Below are 22,440 nucleotides of genomic sequence, written 5' to 3'. Positions count from 1 at the left end.
TAACTAGCATTGAAAACATGAGAGAGAATATGCAATTGATTTGATGGCCTCATTAATGTTACACGCCACTAAGAAAGAAAGGGTAGTAGGAATTAATTCAGCTTGATTCAATTTGTTCAAATCCATTACATGCCTTTCTTTCTAATCTCTCTTCTCTCTCATCTCTCTTCTTTATTCGGTCACTTCACAGAGAAAGCATGGAAGCTATGGCAAGCTACCGAAGAGAAGAAGAAGCAAGCAACAAGATCATTGTAATGATGACAAGAAAAAGAAAATAAAAAGTATGTTGTGGCTAAGATCTTCACCATAGAAGGTAAGATTTGGTGAAGTAAGCTCAACCTCTCCATACCAAAAATGGATGAAGAAGATTTCGGTCAGAGGAAGAAGATCTCAGAGGGATGGCTCGTCTCTACTTTTGTGTTCACTCATCACAAAAGGTAGCTAGGGTGGCTACGTGAAGGAGGATGCAAAAGTGGAGCAGGAGGAGCTGTCATGCATCAAGAAGCATCAAGGGCTAGGAATCCTTCTTGGAGTGCAAGTCAAGATGGATGGCTCTGTTTCGTAGACCTCCATGATATAGCTGTACCACCATATGTGAACAGGTATCCTGTTTGAGATCTCCCTTTATGTGGATCAGACAAGTATCCGGCATCTGCATAGCCAACTAATTGTGACTTGGATCCATAGGGATAAAACAATCCCATATCAACCGTTCCATGAAGATATCGAAAGATTTGTTTGACTTCACTCCAATGTCTTCTGGTTGGAGAGGAACTATACCTTGCTAGTAAATTCACAGCAAATGATATATCAGGTCGTGTATTATTAGCAAGATACATTAGCGCTCCAATGGCACTAAGATATGGTACTTCAGGACTAAGGATATCTTCATTTTCTTCTTTAGGACGGAATTGATCCTTTTTCACATCCAAAGATCTTACGATCATTGGAGTACTTAATGGATGTGACTTATTCATATAAAATCTCTTCAAGATCTTCTATGTATATGTTGCTTGATGAATAAAGATCCCACTTTTTATATGCTCGATCTGCAGGCCGAGACAAAACTTAGTCTTTCCAAGATCTTTCATCTCAAACTCTTCTTTTAGAGTTTTTATAATTGTTGGAATCTCTTCAGGAGTCCCAATGATATTTAAATCATCAACGTACACAGCAATAAAAATGAATCCAGATGCAGTTTTCTTTATGAAAATACAGGGGCAGATATCATCATTCTTGAATTCGTTTTTGGCCAGATACTCAGTAAGACGATTATACCACATTCGTCCAGATTGCTTCAGACCATATAAAGATCTTTGCAATTTGACTGAGTATAACCCTTGCGAATATTCATTGGATGGTTTAGATATCTTTAGTCCTTCAAGGACTTTCATATAGATATCCCGATCTAATGAGCCGTATAAATAGGCTGTTACCACATCCATTAAATGCATATGTAGCTTATGATATGCAGATAAACTGACCAAATAACGCAATGTTATCGCATCCACTACAGGGGAATACGTTTCTTCATAATCTATATCGGGCCTTTGTGAAAAACCTTGTGCCGCAAGTCGGGCTTTATAGTGCACAACTTCATTTTTCTCATTTCGTTTTCTCACAAATACCCACCTATATCCAACAGGTTTTACATCTTCTGGTGTATGGACTACAGGTCCAAAGACTTCACGTTTTGCAAGTGAGTCTAATTCAGCCTTCATGGCTTCTTCCCGTTTTGGCCAATCATTCCTTTGTCGACATTCTTCGACTGATCTTGGCTCAAGATCCTTACTTTCATGCATGATATTTAATGCCACATTATATGCAAATATTTCATTGACAATTGTCTTATTTCGGTCCCATTTCTCTCCTGTAAAGACATAATTTATCGAGATCTCGTCATTTTCACAATTTTCAGGTACCTGAACGTCTTCTGGCGTTATATCAGAATTTTGGACAAATACAGGTGTCTCTACTATGTCTTTTCCAACAGGAATATTATTTACCTCTTTTCTCTTTCGAGGATTTTTGTCTTTGGAATCGACAGGCCTGCCACACTTCTGGCGTGTATTTGCTTTAGTGGCTACCTGTCCTACAGGGACATCAATTCGAATTGGGGCATTTTCTGCCCTGCCACGCTTCTGGCGTGAATTTGTTTCAGTGGCTACTTGTCCTACTGGGACATCAATTTGAATTGGGGCATTTTCCGTTGGTATATAAGATTTGGTTATTCTCTTTGTATCGGAAAATACATCAGGCAATTCATTTGCTATTCTTTGCAAATGTATAATCTTTTGAACTTCTAGTTCACATTGCCTTGATCGAGGATCTAAATGCATCAAGGATGATGCATTCCAATTAAGTTCCTTTTCAGGAAGCTTATTCTCTTCCCCTAATATTGGAAATTTTGATTCATCAAAATGACAATCCGCAAACCGGGCTTTAAATACATCTCCGTTTTGTATCTCAAGATACCTCACTATAGAGGGAGAATCATATCCAACATATATCCCCAATTTTCTTTGGAGTCCCATCTTGGTGCGATTAGGTGGTGCAATTGGAACATATATCGCACACCCAAATATTCTTAAATGGGAGACATTTGGCTGCTGGCCAAAAGCTAATTGCATAGGAGAGAACTGATGGTAACTCGTTGGCCTCAAACGAATAAGTGCTGCGGTATGTAAAATAGCATGCCCCCAAACCGAGGTTGGAAGATTTGTTCTTATAAGCAAGGGTCTAGCAATTAATTGGAGGCGCTTAATAAGTGATTCTGCTAACCCATTTTGTGTGTGAACATAAGCTACTGGATGTTCAACACTTATTCCATTAGCCATACAATAAGCATCAAAAGCTTGGGAAGTAAATTCACCAGCATTATCAAGACGAATTGCTTTGATTGGATTTTCTGGAAATTGTGCTTTTAATCGAATAATTTGAGCCAGTAATCTCGCAAACGCCTGGTTGCGAGATAATAATAAGCACACATGTGACCATATCGAAGATGCGTCTATCAGGATCATAAAATATCTAAAAGATCCACATGGTGGATGAATAGGTCGACATATATCACCTTGAATCCTTTCTAGGAATTCAGGAGACTCAAATCCAATCTTTACTGGTGATGGCCTTAAAATTAACTTTTCCTGAGAACATGCAGCACAACAAAACTCACTAGTTTTAAGAATCTTCTGGTTCTTTAGTGAATGTCCATGAGAGTTTTCAATAATTCTCCTAATCATGGTTGTTCCCGGATGACCCAATCTATCATGCCAAGTTATGAATTCATTTGGGCTAGTAAACTTCTGGTTTACAATGGCATGTGATTCAATTGCATTAATCTTGGTATAATACAACCCAGATGAAAGTGAGGATAATTTTTCTAATATAACTTTCTTATTTGAATCATGAGTTGTGATACATAAATACTCATGATTTCCCTCATTCATTGTCTCAACATGATATCCATTTCGGCGAATATCTTTGAAACTCAACAAGTTCCTCAGGGACTTGGTAGATAATAGTGCATTATTTATTACAAATTTTGTTCCTCCAGGAAACAAAATTATAGCTCTTTCGGAGCCTTCTATCACATTTCTTGAGCCAATGATAGTATTAACACATTCTTCTTTTGGCACAAGATGGGTAAAATATGTCACTTTTGAGAATAGTGTGCGAACTTGCACTATCCGCAAGGCATACATCTTCATTACATATCCTTGCCATTTTCTTCAAAGACAAATAATAATAAAATGAGTAGTATGCACAGTTAAATTGAATACTTGATCGGAATTATTTTTCTAAGAAACACTGCACATAATGTCATATACTAAAATTTTATTTTAAAACTTGACACATTTAATGATTTCAAAATTCATAAACATTAATATTTCATTATTTATATACATCACATTTGAAACTTAAATACATAGGAAATAAAACTTAATAATAAGTTCTTTACATTATTTATTTACACAGATACTTCACAATCCCACATATTAAACTATTCCATTATTGATCAAATGACCAATATTTCCTTCAGGATCCTCAAAGAAATCAGATACATCATAATGAGTGGTGGAATTTTCAGCATCATTTGAAACGAAATTTGACTCTTTTCCCTTGTCGTCCTTTTTCAAAGATGCCTGGTAAAGATCGACTAGGTGCCTTGGGGTACGATAGGTACGTGACCAATGGCCCTTTCTACCACAACGGAAACACTTATCCTCTATTGATTTACTCTGCCCGATATTTCTTTCTTTATCCCACTTCTGGTGAGATCCTTTCTTTTGAATATAATTTTTTTTCCTTCCATAATTTTTCTTGTTATTAAAACCTTGCCATTTATCTCTTCTGGGGTAATTTGACGCATTTACTTCAGGAAATGGGGCGGCGCCATCTGGGCGCGCTTCATGATTTTTCAAGAGCAACTCATTGTTGCGTTCAGCAACAAGAAGGCAAGAAATTAACTCAGAATATTTTTTAAATCCTTTTTCTCGATACTGCTGCTGCAGGAGCACATTCGAGGCATGGAAGGTTGAGAAAGTTTTCTCCAACATATCATGATCAGTTATCTTTTCCCCATATAATTTCATTCGTGAGGTGATACGAAACATTGCAAAATTATATTCATTTATGGATTTAAAATCTTGTAAACGCAAGTGCGTCCATTCATATCGAGCTTGAGGAAGTATCACCGTTTTTTGATGATTATACCTTTCTTCAAGGTCTTTCCAAAGATCTGCAGGATCTTTTAATGTGAGATATTCATTTTTCAATCCTTCGTCAAGATGACGACGAAGAAAAATCATGGCTTTGGCTTTATCCTTTTGGGATGCATTATTTTCAGCCTTAATGGTATCTCCAAGATCCATTGAATCAAGATGAATTTCAGCATCTAGTATCCATGATAAATAGTTGTTTCCAGATATATCAAGAGCATTGAATTCATGATGAGAAAGCTTCGACATAATGAAAATTTGTTACGTGAATCTTCCTAAAAATTTGATCAGAGTCTCGTGTTGATAACGTGTTGTAGAATAAATAAAGAAGACTATAGTATTAATATTCACTATAATTACTATCTCAATATAATAAGAATGATTAATATATATATATATATATATATATATATATATATAGCTTAAGACTACAGGAAGAGAAAGAATTTATATTATAATGTAAAGAGAGAGAGAAATATTTTTGCTTTATTGCTTGTGTGTAACAACAACGGAGGTTAACCTCCTATTTATAAGCATATAGAAAAGATATTTTCCTCCTTCATTAATTTCATTCTCTCTTGAGAATGCAAGTCTCATATAGGAAATGGGCATCCACGTCCCATTCCTATCACAACATTATACACTAATGTTACTTGAATTCCATTTTCAGTTTATCTGAATTGTTCTTGAAAACTTGGGTGTTAAGAAATTAAACACAAGTACTCACATTGTAAAGTTATAAATAAAAGTTTAATTTTGATATACAGACAATATTAAATATTTGAGAAAAGGACAATTTAGTCCCTGACCTTTTAACCCGAGGACATTTTCGTCCCTGAGCATTGGAAAATACATTTAAATCCCTGACGTTCCTTAAAATAAGACTGATCAGTCCCTCCGTCCATGAGCCATCCTCAGAGCGGACGGAAAACGCTGAGATGGCTCCCCCTATGCTGACCTGGCTCATCGGCATTCCCACGTGGCAAGTAAGTGAGATGGAGGTTTTGAAAACGGGACACATTAGTCCCTCTAACACAAAACGACGTCGTTCTGCCCTGGGGACATTAGTCCCTCAAACACAGGAGGGGCTTGAGGAATTGGAGTTACACACAGCTCTGCCCTGGAGTTACACACACCCCAATGGTGACGCCACCACCCTTACCACCACCCCCAACCACCATAACAACCACCCTGTTCTGACCCTTCACCTCAAAGACCCCATTTTGGAACAAAATTCAGACACCCTTTTCACACCAACACCAACAATGGCTTCCACAAACTCCACCAACTCCACCGACCCTCTTCCTTCCCCTGATGACATCGCCGCCAAAGCCCTCACAAAACGATTCGACGCACTCATCACGGTTCGAACCAAAGCCATAAAGGGAAAGGGTGCTTGGTACTGTCTCCCAATTTCAGCACAGGATTGAGGCCCGGTTCGGTTCCTTCTCCGCTTCCAATCTCAGTGGTCAACACCGGTTCGAACCATAGCAACAATAGCAGGAAGAGGGCTTCACCTGCATCACCTGTTCCTTATCAAAATCATGCCTTGGCAATGGTGGAGTCTTCAAAGTTTGGTCCTTTTGGTGGTGAAATTGGGTACACTCAGGTGCATGGTAACTCTGTGAACCAGCACCATCATCATAATCAGCATCAGCATCATCAGCAGCAGCAGCATTTAGTGCTGTCTGGTGGGAAGGAAGATTTGTGTGCTTTGGCTATGTTTGAGGACAGTGTGAAGAAGCTCAAGAGCCCTAAGACCTCACCTGGTCCTGCTTTGAGTAAGGAGCAGGTCAACTCTGCCCTTGAGTTGCTCTCTGATTGGTTGTGTGAGACTTGTGGTTCTGTGTCTCTGGCCACAATTGAGCACAGAAAGTTTCAGGCTTTTCTAAGCCAGGTTGGTTTGCCTGCAACAAATACTTTGAGGCATGAAATCTCAGGTCCAAGGCTTGATGCTAAGTTCAGTGAGGCCAAGGCTGAGTCTGAGGCCAAGATAAGGGATGCCATGTTCTTTCAGGTGGCTAGTGATGGTTGGAAGAATATGAATTGGTATAGTTTGTGTTGTGGTGGTGAGAATTTGGTGAAGTTTGTGGTGAATCTTCCCAATGGTACTAGTGTGTTCCAGAAGGCTTTGTTCACTGGTGGAGTTGTGTCTTCCAGTTATGCTGAGGAGGTTCTGTGGGAGACTGTGACTGGTGCCAGTGGAAGTGTTGTTCAAAGGTGTGTTGGGATTGTTGCAGACAAGTTCAAGGCCAAGGCTTTGAGGAACTTGGAGGCTCATAACTATTGGATGGTAAATACTTCTGGTCAGCTTCAGGGGTTCATTAGTTTAATCAAGGATTTTAACAACGAGGGCTTTTGGAATGAGTTAGAAGCCGTTTATTCCATTGTGAAGGTCATAAGAGGAATGATTCAGGACATTGAAGCTGAGCGACCACTGATTGGTAGATGCTTGCCTCTTTGGGAGGAGTTGAGAACCAAGGTGAAAGAATGGTGTTCCAAGTACAACATTGCGGAAGGTCCTGTAGAGAAACTAATGTGTCCAGAGACTAATGTGTCAAGAGCAGAACGACGTCGTTTTGTGTTAGAGGGACTAATGTGTCCCGTTTTCAAAACATCCATCCCACTTATTTGCCACGTGGGAACACCGATGAGCCAGGTCAGCATAGGGGAAGCCAACTCAGCATTTTCCGTCCGCTCTGAGGGTGGCTCATGGATGAAGGGACGGATCGGTCTTATTTTAAGGAACGTCAGGGATTTAAATGTATTTTCCAATGCTCAGAGACGAAAATGTCCTCGGATTAAAAGGTCAGGGACTAAATTGTTCTTTTCTCTAAATATTTTATATAATCATCTAATCACATAAATTTTTTAAAATGATCATTCATTTAATCAATATGAAAATTAATTATTTTGCTTTATATAATGTATCATATTCATATATGCATTAAGCACTCCGGGCCACCATGTGGATCCTAGACTAATATAAGGCTGTTATTATAAGTGCATTCTGAAAAGCCCATAAAAGATTATTTCTCCTTCAAAGATCAAACAATATATGATTAATGAGAGAAAAAAAAAAAGCATTAATTTCTTGAAGGGTGAAATTTGTGAAATTTGACAAGAAATTCAATTAACAATTCAACAGGTATTTTTAAAAAATGGTATAATATTCAACTTTTTATTACAATAATTAAAAAATTAAAATAAACACATTTAAATAAATTTAGTGTCTTTTTAAAATTGAATACACATCTAAAATATAAACTAAATAAAATTAAAATTTAAAATTTTTGTTTTAATTTTATTATTTTTAATTATTAACAGATTATCATTTAAATACACTTCTAAAAATATGAATTCAGCAAAATTGAAAATTTTAATTCGTCTGTGTGATTATTCGTCTGCGCCGCTGTCCTCCTCGGCGCCGCCGCTGTCCTCCCGGGCGCCATTCTTCCGCTTCGCCGTTCTTCTGCAACGCCGTCGTCCGCCTCGCTCGTCCTTGGCATCGCCTTCCTCCTCGCTGTTCAGTCCGCAATCTCACTTCGTCCTACTCCTCGTCGCGTTAGTCCTCATCAGCGTCGCTAATCCTTTTTCGTCGGAAGTGGACCTCAGGTATTTTGGATGTATTTAAGAAAAAGTAATTCATAGTTAACCGTATGTATCTGTTTGGTTATTCAATCACATTGATTTTGTATGCCATGTACATCCTAATTTGCATTGGAGAATGATTTAGGTAGAAGAACAACTTAAAGAATCACAATCCTCAAATTGTCAACACTGTTATATATGCAATTACGACCACTGCAAAAGTTTAAATTTTTTATTTATGATTTTAAATGTGTTTTAAAAATATTTTGTGAATTACTTCATAATTTTAGATGTGTTATTTTTTAATGTTTAAATTTAAATTTCAGATTTATAATTTTGGATGTGTTTTAAAACTATTTTTTATATAAGTTAATAATTTTAGATGTGTTACAATTGAAAAAGAAATTACTGCCACTATAAAAAAGAAGCGAAAAACAAGATAGAAGAATAGAAGAAATAAGAAAATCGTGTTATAGAGAGAGAAAAAATATAAAAAAAGAAAACAACTAATTACAAAGTGGATAGGAAGTTAAAGAAATTTTAATTTTTAAAATTTAAATTAATCTTAATTATAAATGTGTATTTAAAAAATAAGAATATATTTTAATTAAAAAATAATTAAATAATAGCCTTTTCCATCAATTAACCACAATTGTGGCTTGTAGTTGTAGATAATGTAGAGATGACCATTTTTCATTGGAATATTGCTGGTGAGAGACAACGAAAGGTGGAACAATTAGTGATTAGTAATGTTGAAAATGATTTCACCATGCAATGCAATAGTAATAAAATAGGTTGTTGGAACATCAGCTTCCAATTGTTAATACACATTAATCAGGAGTAGGACATATGGGTCTAATACTCTTATGGCAATTTGCAAGTTAGTATTAATCATTGTCCATTATATTGGGTCCTAGTCTTTCAACTGTAGTAGGTCACCAAGTTGACCAACAAAAACAGGAAACAAATAAGATAAGATCAACCAATTGAGCCAATTTGAATCCTTAAATTTTATTCTTAATCTTGTACTTAATCATTTCATTTGTGTTCTTTTTAGTTGGCGTGTTTGAATGGTTTATAACTAGAATTATTCCGTTTGAACAAAAGTTTGATACATTACTAACATTATGTGATTCTTTATATAACTTGAGTTTCTGTTATTAATTATTATATTGACATGGCAAATATTATGTCAATTCTCGGAATGCCCCAACAATGTCGCTTTTAATATTTTTATTGTTTTAAGTCAATGCATACATTTGCACAAACCCAATAACATACATTATTGAAGCCCTATAAAACCCACATTTGTTTCAGACCAAAAAAGTTCATGTCATTTTCACTCATAATTTAACGGCTCTCAAATTCGATATTTTGTAAGGTTATGTAAATCAATTTGAAAGAACTCTTATTAAAAAACATAAGATCGCAATGCAAGGACTCTTATTTTAATTTGCATAATTAGTTGCCATTCCGCCAAGATTTCAGCAAGACAGTCCAAGTCAAGTTTTTGGTCAATTCCTTAGCTTATTGATATACATGCGTCATAGACAAGAGCTTGATTTTGTTGCACTATGTTTAATAATTATAATTTTCTCTAACCAAGTTGTGTTAGTCTAATAATTAGTTCACGTCAATATTAGGGTCTAAAATTCACTTTGTGCATGTAACAATTGAATTATGAATTTTCTTATAAAGTCAATGGAGTATTTGTATAATGTATACAATGGACTATTTATTTGACCCAATATGAGTTAAAAAAATGAATATTCAAAATAAAATACTACTAATTTCTCAAACACAATATACCCATACTATCCAGGTACCAGGGATAATAAACATCTGATATTTTACTGAATCGAACATCTGATATTTTCCATTGACTCTCTATACTTCCTCTTGAATTATTAGAATTCTGATCTACAATGAATTAGTCATTGACCTGTCGAGATAGTTCTTAACCTGATGAGAGGAGATATACTGTAAAAAAAAATTCCCTTGGATGTGTTGGATGCTTATTTTCAACATTCCTTATGTATACAGTTGAATAAAATAAAATACCGTTGTTTGTCCTAACGTAGCTCAGATAATATAATAAATAAAAGGTATAGTCCTCCTCCGATCTCTGAAGAATGAACGTAGAGAGTAGTATTATGGGTGGTGGAAGAAGCTTAGAGGAAACGCCTACTTGGGCTGTGGCTCTTGTTTGCTTTGTCTTGCTCTTAATTTCTATTTTCATGGACCACATCTTCCACCTCATAGCAAAAGTATGTATCCATAAACAATCATGCACCATGCTTTACTTTTACTTCATTCCTTCATGCATTTTCCTTATTTTTATTTGCCATACATGCAGTGGTTGAGGAAGAAGCGCAAGAAAGCTCTCTACGAGTCACTTGCAAAGATCAAGTCTGGTATGTATTAATTAATAATTAGTTCATCATCATCACTAATAATAATAATAATAATGATGCATGCATGCATGCAGAGCTTATGTTAATGGGGTTCATATCGCTGCTGCTAACGGTGTTACAAGGTCCAATATCGAGGATATGTGTACCGGAAAAGCTTGCTGCCACGTGGCACCCCTGTAATCATCAACAAGAGCCAGAGGACCATCATGTATTTTTACTAGCCCCTGGATCATCTACTCATCAATGTGCAGCTCATCAGGTGCAATTATTATATATCAATTATCATCTATACATATATGTATCATGTTTTTATATGGGTGCGTTTGTTTCCAAAAACAGGACAGAACAAGACACTGAAGAACAGAGATACAAATTTAAATACAAATTTTTTTGTTCTTGTATTCTGTTTGGTGAAAAAATTAGAACAAATTATGAAAAGGAAAAGTCTAGGGGCTAGCAACTTTTGTGTTTTCTAGCCAGTACTTAACCATCAAAACAAAAGTGATTGATCTCCCACCATTAACTGTAATCTCACACCATTAAAAACATTATTAATGACCAATTGATGATTACAAAATATCAAAATTGCTGGCCTCCTAGCATTCCTCTTATGAAAATTCAATTTATTCCTTTTTTTATTTAAAAAATTTGAGATGAAAAATATAATAATGAAAAATATAATTATAAAAAATTAATAAAAATAATGAAATAAAAAATAAAAAATAAGTTGTGTCCTTTGTTAGTGTCTCTGTGTTCTTCTTGTCAGCATAAACACAAAATACATTAATTCAGTGTCTCTGAAATCTGGACACATTATTTCTATTCATGTCTCTTTTGTCAAACACTATTATGTATTTCTGTATCTCTGTCTCAATGTTTTGTCTTTGTAAACAAACGCAGCTATATTATACATCAAATTTATTGACTGAGTATGTATATGCAGGGTAAAGTGGCGCTTGTATCTGCTCAAAGCATTCATCAACTGCACATATTTATCTTCGTGCTCGCTCTTTTTCATGTTCTTTACTGCATATTTACTCTCGCTTTAGGCACTGCAAAGGTAAATTACCCATAACTCTAAATTCTAAATCTTAAATCTTTCTGTGCTGACCTTATTGTTACATTTGATGAATAGATGAGAAGGTGGAAACAATGGGAAGAGGAAACAAAGAAACCTGAGTATCAATTTTCACATGGTTAGTTATTATTTATTAGGAAACTAACTCATCACATTGCATTATATTCTACTGTGTTTTTCATGAATACTACATACAACAGATCCTGAAAAGTTCAGACTTACGAGGCAGACTTCCTTTGGGAGGAGACATTTGAGTGTGTGGACCACAAATCCTATTCTCGTTTGGATTGTAAGTCAAACTCATCATTTGTCTCATGTTGTTCTTAGTTTCTGTATCTATGTATATGTTGTTACATTTATTACTATTTCTATTATGCATGCATGCAGGTTTGTTTCTTCAGGCAGTTTGTATGCTCAGTACCTAAAGTGGATTACTTGACCTTGAGACATGGGTTTGTCATGGTATATATATTTATGTTCTTCATTTTTTTTTAATTATAATTAACTAATGACTCTATTTCATGCATTATTTAATTGATGTAGGCACACTTGGCACCTCAAAGTCAGCAGAAGTTTGATTTTATGCAATACATTGAAAGAACATTGGAAGAGGACTTCAAAGTTGTTGTAGAAATCAGGTTCATGTGATGATTACTATATATATGTATTTTAACAATTAGCTACCAATACATTATTAATTCAGTGAATTTATAATTAAGTGCTTTTATTTTATTTCCAATTATTTGTTGGTTCAGTCCTCCAATCTGGTTCATCACAGTGTTGTTTCTCCTGTTTCACACGCATGGTAAGCCAATACAATAATAATACTACATCTTGTTATAATAACTACCCACAACACACATATTAAATAGGTGACTTCTCTTATGGCATGGAATTCTGTAGCTAAGGATGGCTAAATTTGACCGGCCAATCTCACAATGACATGTGGAAGAAAAATTTGTCCATTTCTAATGTTGCAGCACAAGTACAAGTACGATAACTAATAAGAAAATTATTACAAGGACATTTAGGGATTTTTCCAGCCAAAAATATGTTTTTGTTATATGGGCCTTAATCTGAATGCACCAAACATAAAATAGAAAAATAGTTGGATATCTAAAAATATTAAAAAATAAATAAATATAATTTTTAAAAATGTAATATAAACTAAGATGAATAGGACATTATAAAAAAAAAGAGATGTTATTTATCTTAGAAATTAATTAGAAGTGTATGTCATTACTTTCAGTATTAAATCATATTTGTAAATGCAATTATATAGCTTACAAAGGATATTTTCTTCTTTACTAGATAAATATATAATTAATTAATCATCGTTATGAATGTATTTAAATTATTTTTTATTTATAATTTTATATTTTCACAATAGTAAATTGTCTATAGTAAAATAAAATATATGACGGAATTCCCAACACTGATGAAATAAAATTACGAATAATGAGTTATAGTTTTTGTTGTTTTTTATTGTATTTTTATGAGTCAATAAAAATATAAATTGTTAGTAAAGTTGGTGTATTTTAAATTTGTTTTAATGATTCACACACCCCTGATTGCATATCTTTATGTGATTATGTCAACACAGGCACTTGAATAAATTTTCTATTGAATTTAAGCGTAACTCATCATTATAATTTACATTTTTTTATCATTATATATATATATATATATATATATATATATATTGCCAAGAAACTATAGTTCAAATGGTCTAAGTGTCCCCATATTTATCTAAGAGGTTGTAAGTTCGAATTTTTTTATCTTTGATAAAAAATTATATTTTTTAAAAAAAAATATTTTTACTTAAAAAGATACTTTTAACATAATAAATACATAAATAAGTATTTTATATTCTTGTACTTAAACATAATTGATAAATAAAAATTATTTTTACATAAAATATTCAAATATCAAATTATTTTAAAAGATTTAAAAAAAATAATTATTTTAAAAATTCACCCAAATAAACCCTTAATCTTGTTAAAATTGAATTCAATTAATAGTACAAAGTCATTTCAATTTATTTCAAATTAATTCTTAATGAAGTAATTTTATACCGTTAAATTTCATATTTTAATAGATTTTTCAATCTTATAATAAACTAAGAGAGCAAATTACTCATTAAAAAAATTAACATAAATCATAAGTGACTTAAACAAATTTATTTCTGAACAAAGATTTATTAGAAAAGTATGTTTGCATTTTTACAGACTTCACACGAATAATTCTTTATGAAAGAAAAAATATTTATCCCTTTTAAAAATAATAATGAATGAAATTTTATATTATAATACAATAGTATATATCTATTAAATGAAATTGCATTTTCAAATACCATATTCATTTTTTTTGAAACACCAAACCAAAATTTTCATTTCATGTTTTGATCCATCCATACTAGGCCCATGTAACAGAAAAAAGTTATTGGTTGAGAAAATCTCCCAAATATCCTTGCAGTAACCTACTCTCACTTACTGCGCTAAACATTGATCCGCTCAATGAAAAGATTCTCTTTGCCACATGTCATTATAATATTAGTCAGTCAAACTTTAGCCACCTTTAGCCACTTAATCCCATGCTACCATAGAACTCACCTATTAAATATATATATATAACTCTACATTTATGCATGAACCTTCTTATTACAGGGTGGTACTCTTATCTGTGGATGCCTTTTGTTCCTTTGATTGTAAGCACATATGTTGTGATTATTATTGATTTAAACATACATGTAATAATGTGAGGGAGGAAATTAATGAAACGAAATAAAATGCAGATAATTGTAGTAGTTGGAAGCAAGTTGCAAGTGATAATAACAAAGATGGGTCTTAGAATTGGAGAAAGAGGAGACATAGTAAAAGGCACACCGGTGGTGCAGCCTGGTGATAACCTCTTCTGGTTTAAGAAGCCTCAACTTATGCTCTACCTCATTAATTTTGTACTCTTTCAGGTACATATAAATATTTTCAATAATACTAGAAAAATATAAAAAAAAATTAAAATTTATTTTATTTAATATTTATTAATTATTGTTAGAATTAATATATATTAAATAAGACAAATTTTGATTATTTTTAGTTAATTTTTTTATTATGAAATATTTTCATATACTTACGTATTTATACTGTCCTGTACTATACTATAGTATACCTCAATAACCAATGGGTGTGTATATGTTTGTTTATCCAAACAGAACGCTTTTCAGCTTGCTTTCTTTTCTTGGACTGCGGTAAGGCCTCAGAAATTTATATTTTTGATATATTATTTGGATTAGTTTAATAGTTAATTTTTTGTATGCACGTAATGATATAATATTGGTTGAATATTATTTAATGTTCAGCTTCAATTTGGAATGAAATCATGTTTCCAATCGAAAACAGAGGATGTGGTTATCAAAATCTCAATGGGGTGAGTGAGTAACAAATTATGAATGATATTGATGGTTATATAGTAATTAAGATGGATGGATATATAATACAATGAATTGGGCAGGATATTGGTTCAAATACTTTGCAGCTACGTGACTCTTCCACTCTATGCTCTGGTGACACAGATGGGCTCAAATATGAAGCCCACCATATTCAACGAAAGAGTAGCATCTGCTTTAAGGAATTGGCACCAAAGCGCCAAGAGAAACATAAAAAAGAAGAACCGTGGTGGATCCTCCTTCTCTCAAACCACAACTCCATCTCCAAACCACTCTTACGACGCTGATTCTCTTTCGTCCTCCAACGGGGCCAGGGCCCACTCTTGTTTTTCTTCTTCGTCTTCCTTTTCCAGTTCATCTCATCACCACGAAATTGAAATGGCCCATCTGGCCCATCACCAACACCAGAATCTCAAAGAGCCCAATTCCGTACATGTTGCTTCAGATCTACCACTGCCCCAACATGAAATTCAGATTGAAACCAGCAAGTAATTTTGGAGGATTCTTAGTAGGAAATATGACTTGGAAATTCGGATTTTTTTTTTTTTTTTGCTTAAACGATGTAGAGAAAGGAACAAATTATGGTTAGTTGATGTATATGAGTGTATAGAGAAGAGCTCTTAGATATCTTTCAGAAAGGCATAAATATGTTTTTTATTCTTGTACATTTTGATTTTGATTCATCTTCCATAAATTTGTATTTTTCGTTAAATTATTCGTCCAAAAAATTTAACAATTAAATAAAAATATATTAAAGAGTTTTTTTGGGGGGTTTATGTAACATAAATTGTTAAAAAAAAATTAAAATATTTATTAATTTTAGATCGTATTTAATATTAACTAATTATTACTAGAATCAATGAATGTTAAATAAGATAAATTAAAATTTTTTTTTTATCTTTTTAGTCTCTATCGTTATTGATATATATCTAACAGAATTTTTAATTAATAACAAAAACAATTATGCTAGACAACAAAAAAAATTTTAAATTTATTTTATTTAAGATTTATTAATTTTAAAAATAATTAATAAATATTAAATAAAATAAATTCTAATTACTTTTTACTAATTTTTGTTTGTTATCAAACATTTATATAACCAAAAAAGATAAATAGAAGAAATGATGATTAGAGAGATTGGGTTTTGGTGAGAAAAACCGTGGGCAAGGGAAACTGAAATAAGACAAGCCCTGATTTTTCAGCTCCATACGAGACCAGAGGGCGCCCACGTTAATTGTGAAGATGGTTGTACTTATTTAAATCAATGATTCTCCCCAGAGTGAGAGAGTATGCGATGATGTTGTTGTTACTTGTTTTGATGTGGATTGCAATATCTCACTTTGTTAGTAAGTGCATGGAGGAAATACAAGAGAACCACATCTGCAATAATCATGACCGTACGATGCGTCGTCTTCGTGCCTCCCATGGCCCACCTCTTCATCTCCGCCCTCACAACCTCTAATAATTGCATCTCTGATCTTCATCAATGGTGTATTGCTCACTCGTTATCATGTACAACCTACCATTTTGTACTTCATCACTTCTATGTTTCTGTAACACGCATTTCACAAGTTATATATACTTTCTTTTTAGAGAGTTGAGCGTTGGTTTATATCCACTATAGACATAAGAAAATGTTTATCCACTTTTAGATTACTAGTGCCACCGTAGATATATTCATATGGAGCAAATTGACTCAAGCTCAGGCAATTTGCAAACAGATTGGCCTAGTTTGAACTGAATTAGAATGATATTTTTATAAAATTGATTAGTGAGGATTATAATTTTGTTTTCCCAAATCGATTTCGATAACATTAGGCAAAGCCAAAACACACATCTAGGCATGTGCCGATATCTAGGTCATTAAATTGATATCAATTTTTAAAAGAGAAAGTCTAGCATTAGGACTTTTATCAAAATATGATTTGCACTTAGTAATTTTTTATTATTAAATGAAATCTCACACGTTAAAAATATTATTTATGATTAATTAATAATTATAAATTATAAAATATACTGATTTTTTAATACTCTCTTTTTTAAAAATAAATAAAATAATAGGAACAAACTATCGATTTATTTATCAGACAAATTCTATTAATATATAAATTAATTATTAAAAAATATGAGAAAATTAATAAAATTTATTATTTTTTTGACAATAATTAATTATTAATATTTAAAAATATATTATTAAATTATTAAATTAAAAGAATTAAACTAATAATTAAAAATACTAGCCAAAGAAAATAAATTTTACTTATCTTTAATTTTTTTCTTAGTTATTATTTGTACAAAAAACATCACAAAATCATTATCTATATAAATACATATTAAAATATATAAAATAATATATATAAATTTATAAATATTAATTTTTATTATACAAATAATATTTTTATAAACTAACCAGCCCATAAATGGTTGTATACATGAAACCTAACCTAACATGGTTGATTATAATTTCATAAGCAGGTAAGAGAGTGGATAAGTACAGAGAGAAAAATAAATAAAAAAGAATGCAAATAAAGCCGTATTTCATTACACACCATTCTAACTAACAAAGAAGTAGGAATCCGTCTCCTCATTCATCATTCACTTTTTCTTTCTATTTTTTTTCACCTTTCTATCACTTCTCCCTCTCTCTTACACGGATTTCTTCGTCATCACCAAACATGGCAAGAGGCGCCTCTCAATCTCAGTCGGCAACATCTGCCACCACCACCCGCCCGGGAGTCATGGCTCCCCGCGGCTCCGCTGCCGCCACTGCCGGCATGCGTCGCCGTCGCCTAGCTGGAGGCAGCACAGGCGGAAACAGCTCCGGCAGCGTTGGAGGCGGTGGAGGGCCTAGCAACATGCTCCGGTTCTACACGGACGACGCGCCAGGACTGAAGATATCGCCGACGGTGGTGCTGGTGATGAGCCTCTGCTTCATCGGCTTCGTCACCGCCCTACATGTCTTCGGCAAGCTGTACCGCTACAAAGCCGGCGCCAACGCTTGATCCTTCAACTTCCGATCCGATCGGATCTCCTTTGAATTTGTTCTTCTTGTGATCCGTGCCCTAATTAAGAGCTTGATTTTCGATTCTCCTTTTTGTAATTCAACGCTGCGTTTTATGTTCTCGCTTTAACAGGGTTAATCTTTTTTTCTTTTTTCTGGATGCTGTAAATTTTCCGTGGGCTTAATTTTGAATTAGACTTGCTAATTTTGCAGCTGTGAAATGATTACTTCTTGCCGATCTACACTCTACTTGTATATATTCCGTGCAAATCGACGAGCTTCGCTTGGTTATTCGCGATTGTTGCAATCATGTTATCTTTATCTAACGCTGGAAGAAACCGTTTCTCGTGTCCCAATCAAATACGACAAATTATAAAATTGCTTGAAATTAGGCGACAATTCACTTCCAGTTTGTTGTTCTGCGAACTTGAAATGAAATGGTTGAGTTCATCAATTAATTAACTTACATAAGATCTGGTTTTCAACATTAAATGCTGCACAGCTAAGAAAGCAGCTAGTTTCTCAATTCTGAGTCTGAAAGGCAAGTTATAGAATGCTCAATTAATTTTGTTAGCTGTGGCATCTATACTATAGAGTACGTAATTCTGGATGACATTGATTCTTAGTGGGTAAGTCTACACCTGCCCAACTATCAAAATAAATGAGCCAAGGATTTCATTTCCCTTCTTTGGGCACAGAAACTTTGTTATACGAGATTCAACCGCTTATTAATTTTGTACACGTGTCACACTATACAAAAGCCAAAAAGTGCAAAAAAGAAAGAAAGAAGGATTTGTTGTTGGTCGTTGAAGGCGTGACATATATAGAGATGGAAGGTGGTGTTTGGCATTTGGCAGTTGGCAGCGTGCCGTTGTGTGCGGTGAACGCTTCATTTTGAGTTTGACATGGAACGCTTAATGTTATTGCATTGTTATCGCAAACACAAAAACCAGAGACAACAACCACCATAACCTTTCACGTTCGTCTCTCGTCTCAACAAGAAGAAGATGACGGTGGTAGACATCCTGTTCCGGGTGGACTCCATATGCAGCAAATACGACAAATACGACCTCGACAAGCAGCGGGAACTCAATGCCTACGGTGATGACGCCTTCGCTCGCCTCTACGCCACCGTTGATTCCACCATCGAAGCCGCCCTCAAGAAATCGGATGCTGCCTTGGCAGAGAACAACAGAGCAGCTGCTGCTGCTATGAATGCGGAGGTTCGACGCGCCAAGGGTAGACTCATGGACGAGATTCCCAAGCTCCGCAAATTGGCCAAGAAGAAGGTTAAAGGTTTGACAGACGAAGATTTGGCGATCCGTGAGGATCTTGTATTGGCATTGCCAGAAAGAATCCAAGCAATACCCGATGGTATTACCACTGTCAATCAAACTGGAGGAGGATGGACATCGCAGCCCAACATCAAGTTTGATTCAGACGTGCATCACGGCACTGATTATTTCGACCAAACTGAAGAATCCAGTCAGTTCAGAAATGAGTATGAAATGCGCAGGATCAAACAGGCAATGCACCATTCATTCCTTATTTTATGGTGTACAAAGCAACATTGCCTTATTCACATTTTTTATTTGTATAGGATGAGGGTCTTGACTTCATATCGGAGGGATTGGATACTTTGAAAAATCTAGCTCATGACATGAGTGAGGTTTGTTATGAATCTACCCTACTTTTTTTAATTTGGAGATGATAGATTTCCAAGATGATAACCATTTTCTTTTGCTTTTCTCTTTCCCTTGAACTATTTTCAGGAAATGGATAGGCAAGTTCCTCTAATGGACGAAATTGACACAAAGGTAACAAACAAAAACTTCTCATATATATATTATTGGTGAAAACTTGTATACAATTGTGTTACATGCAGTTGATAACCGAGAACAATTAAATGATTTAATATATTTGACTAAATTGTTATTTAATAGTTTTTAACTATCAATTTCAAACGAAGATATCTGCATGTGAGTTTCTATTTATATTATTTTGTATGTCACAAATGAATGATATGGTGTCTTGATGGCCTGATCATACAGGTCAATAGGGCAACAGCTGATGTGAGAAACACTAACAAAAGATTGAAGCAAAGTCTCACTGAGGTAATCCAACGTGATTAATTGCAATTTTCTTTGTGGAAAAAAGGGTTCAAGTTTCCAGTGAATAATTTATCTTTTTATTTTTTAAATTTCTTCTCCAGATGAGGTCTACTCAAAATTTCTTCATTGACATCATTCTGCTCTGTATTCTTATCAGCATTGTTCTCTATATATACAAGTAAGCCTTCTTACCCTCAATCCTCCCATGCTTTTCCAATTCAAATTCAAACCTATGTATTTCAAACCTTGTGATGCTTTTGTATTCATCATAACAAACCAATGTCTCTTTTGTTTCAGTCAACTGAGGTGATATGATCTCAAACTCTTTTCGCTTTGTTGTACCCGTTGTATCATGGCTTCACATTACATTATCATTCACCTGCTGGAGGATGTCAACACTATTTTTTTTATGTAATTGTTTGATGTATTATTTTGTCATATCTGATATGTCATAACCCCCAACACACACACACAACAGAAAAAGGAGTAAGCTAACCATTGTTTATTGTGGTTGATCAGCGAGGAAGTTCTTGCATGGAAGGGGGTATTATTCTTACATAACAATTACCAACAAGCTTTGTACTTATATATATGATTTGAGATAAGATGCAACTATTTTGTGGGAAGAATATAAATTGTTTGTACAAGTTTTATCATTAGTTATTACTGAGTAGGATAAAATTCTAGTTGAAATGACATTGTGCAGATTCTGCACAAGCTAGCATTATTCACAATGTTTTCAAGGAATTTCATGAGTATATAGAAAAGTTCTATATATATTTATTACAACCACGCTTAAAGAACAATAATTCACTTTAATATTTGAGGCCTATATTCTTAGTTGTATATCCATGAAAATATACAAGTGGAATAGAGAGTATTGAATATGTCTTATGGTCAATCACTTGAGCATTGTGGGTATCTTCCTATAAAAGCTGATTGCTTTAGCTCTTGAAAGTTGATGCTAGGCTCTGCTGCTCTCTTATTGAATATTATGTCATCTTGAGACTGGTTTTGATTGTAGAAGTTCAAACCTCCATTAATGATAGAAGATTCATCATCCATTGCGGTCTCCATGTTCAACTTCCTGTTAAAGGAAATGAGATTCTCATATTGGTTATCCTCATTAGATTTTCTTTTCAGTGAGTTGAAGTAACAGTCCAAAGGAGAAACTGTTGTAGAAGAATCTTCTCTGTGGAAACCATCTTCATGAACTGAAGTTATTGGATCATTGCCTTTGCCATCCTTCAAGTTCAAACTTGACATGCTCTCAGTGGTAGGAACATGGCCACCAACAAGAATAGAAGCTAGGATCTGATAGTCTTTGTATTGATAATCAGTGATCATATCAGCATGAAAGTTCATGTTTGTTGCTGGATAACCTTCATCACACCTTGGCAGATTTGGTAGCATGTTTGGTTCACAAGGATTATCTTGATTCTCACATGAGTTCTTCGATGAGTAGCCTTTGTGTCGAACGCGACAGAGTACCCAGTCATCTAACTGTAAGAGCATGGAATGATGAGTACACAATAAAAGAAAAGAAAAATGAGTGGCACAAATATTTCTTTATGAAAACTTACGCGCATGGAACCTTTGAGCCTGGAGGGGCTGGTGATTGTGTCAACCAATCTATACTCATTCATGATCCAATCAGTTTTAGTCCCCTTTGGAGGTCTACCTAAATAGAAGACAAGAGCTTTCTTCACTCCGATGCGCTTCGATCCATAAGAAGTGAGAATCGGCTTGTCAGTTCCGGTAGCCTTCCAGTACCCTGAACCTGCTGCCCTGTTTGGCCTCAATCCATTTGGATACTTGCGATCTCTCGGGCTAAAGAAGTACCATTCTTCCTCTCCAAACAAAGCCTTCTCTGCACAATGACAAGAAAAAGCAAATACTATCTTTATAATGACAAGGAAAGATTTAGTGAACACACAAAGTGGATGAGGAATTAAAGAACATACTTGGCAAATCCCAAGGGTTATACTTATAAAGATCAATCTCAGCTATAATGGAAGCTGGAAGTGGACGAGAGCTGATTCTGTTTTGTAGGTAATGAACTATGAGTTCTTCATCAGA

At 34.3% G+C, this 22,440-nt stretch overlaps 4 protein-coding genes and 1 pseudogene across 5 annotated transcripts in view; 4 read left to right on the top strand and 1 right to left on the bottom strand.

Annotated features, from left to right (window-relative positions):
* Nucleotides 1–5,659: 5,659 nt before the first annotated feature.
* On the top strand, nt 5,660–9,382 carry LOC148570986 (uncharacterized; annotated as a pseudogene).
* Nucleotides 9,383–10,465: 1,083 nt separating this feature from the next.
* On the top strand, nt 10,466–15,741 carry LOC148570985 (MLO-like protein 6). Its single transcript, XM_088507181.1, has 14 exons — nt 10,466–10,579; nt 10,669–10,726; nt 10,801–10,985; nt 11,670–11,786; nt 11,862–11,922; nt 12,005–12,093; nt 12,192–12,266; nt 12,348–12,442; nt 12,560–12,609; nt 14,471–14,511; nt 14,599–14,772; nt 15,016–15,051; nt 15,163–15,230; nt 15,315–15,741. The coding sequence occupies exons 1-14, from the start codon at nt 10,466–10,468 to the stop codon at nt 15,739–15,741; spliced, it is 1,590 nt and encodes a 529-aa protein (XP_088363307.1).
* Nucleotides 15,742–17,762: 2,021 nt separating this feature from the next.
* On the top strand, nt 17,763–18,455 carry LOC148570984 (uncharacterized). Its single transcript, XM_088509781.1, has one exon. The coding sequence runs from the start codon at nt 17,925–17,927 to the stop codon at nt 18,249–18,251; it is 327 nt and encodes a 108-aa protein (XP_088365907.1). The 5' UTR covers nt 17,763–17,924; the 3' UTR covers nt 18,252–18,455.
* A 669-nt stretch (nt 18,456–19,124) lies between these two features.
* On the top strand, nt 19,125–21,010 carry LOC148570983 (syntaxin-71-like). Of its 2 annotated transcripts, XM_088509492.1 has the most exons (6): nt 19,125–19,776; nt 19,851–19,919; nt 20,023–20,067; nt 20,302–20,364; nt 20,463–20,539; nt 20,659–21,010. In XM_088509492.1, exons 1-6 carry the CDS (start codon nt 19,258–19,260, stop codon nt 20,669–20,671), a joined length of 786 nt encoding a protein of 261 aa, XP_088365618.1. In that variant the 5' UTR covers nt 19,125–19,257; the 3' UTR covers nt 20,672–21,010. The 2 variants fall into 2 exon arrangements, with proteins under 2 accessions (XP_088365618.1, XP_088365619.1); XM_088509493.1 differs by lacking the exon at nt 20,659–21,010 and having other exon boundaries at nt 20,463–20,543.
* A 36-nt stretch (nt 21,011–21,046) lies between these two features.
* The window catches only part of LOC148570982 (uncharacterized), a 1,711-nt gene continuing 317 nt past the window's right edge, over nt 21,047–22,440 (bottom strand). Inside the window, exons 1-3 of the mRNA XM_088508869.1 lie at nt 22,326–22,440; nt 21,945–22,231; nt 21,047–21,864 (exon numbers count right to left, since the gene is read on the bottom strand). The exon at nt 22,326–22,440 is cut by the window's right edge and continues 317 nt beyond it. Coding sequence (XP_088364995.1) covers nt 21,259–21,864; nt 21,945–22,231; nt 22,326–22,440 — 1,008 coding nt within the window. The 3' untranslated portion in view covers nt 21,047–21,258. The remainder of the gene's footprint in view (nt 21,865–21,944; nt 22,232–22,325) is intronic.

This window comes from Arachis ipaensis, chromosome B3, assembly GCF_059453495.1.
Source record: "Arachis ipaensis isolate K30076 ecotype BB chromosome B3, ASM5945349v1, whole genome shotgun sequence".
NCBI lineage: Eukaryota > Viridiplantae > Streptophyta > Magnoliopsida > Fabales > Fabaceae > Arachis > Arachis ipaensis.
This window is presented reverse-complemented; position numbering and strand designations above follow the sequence as displayed.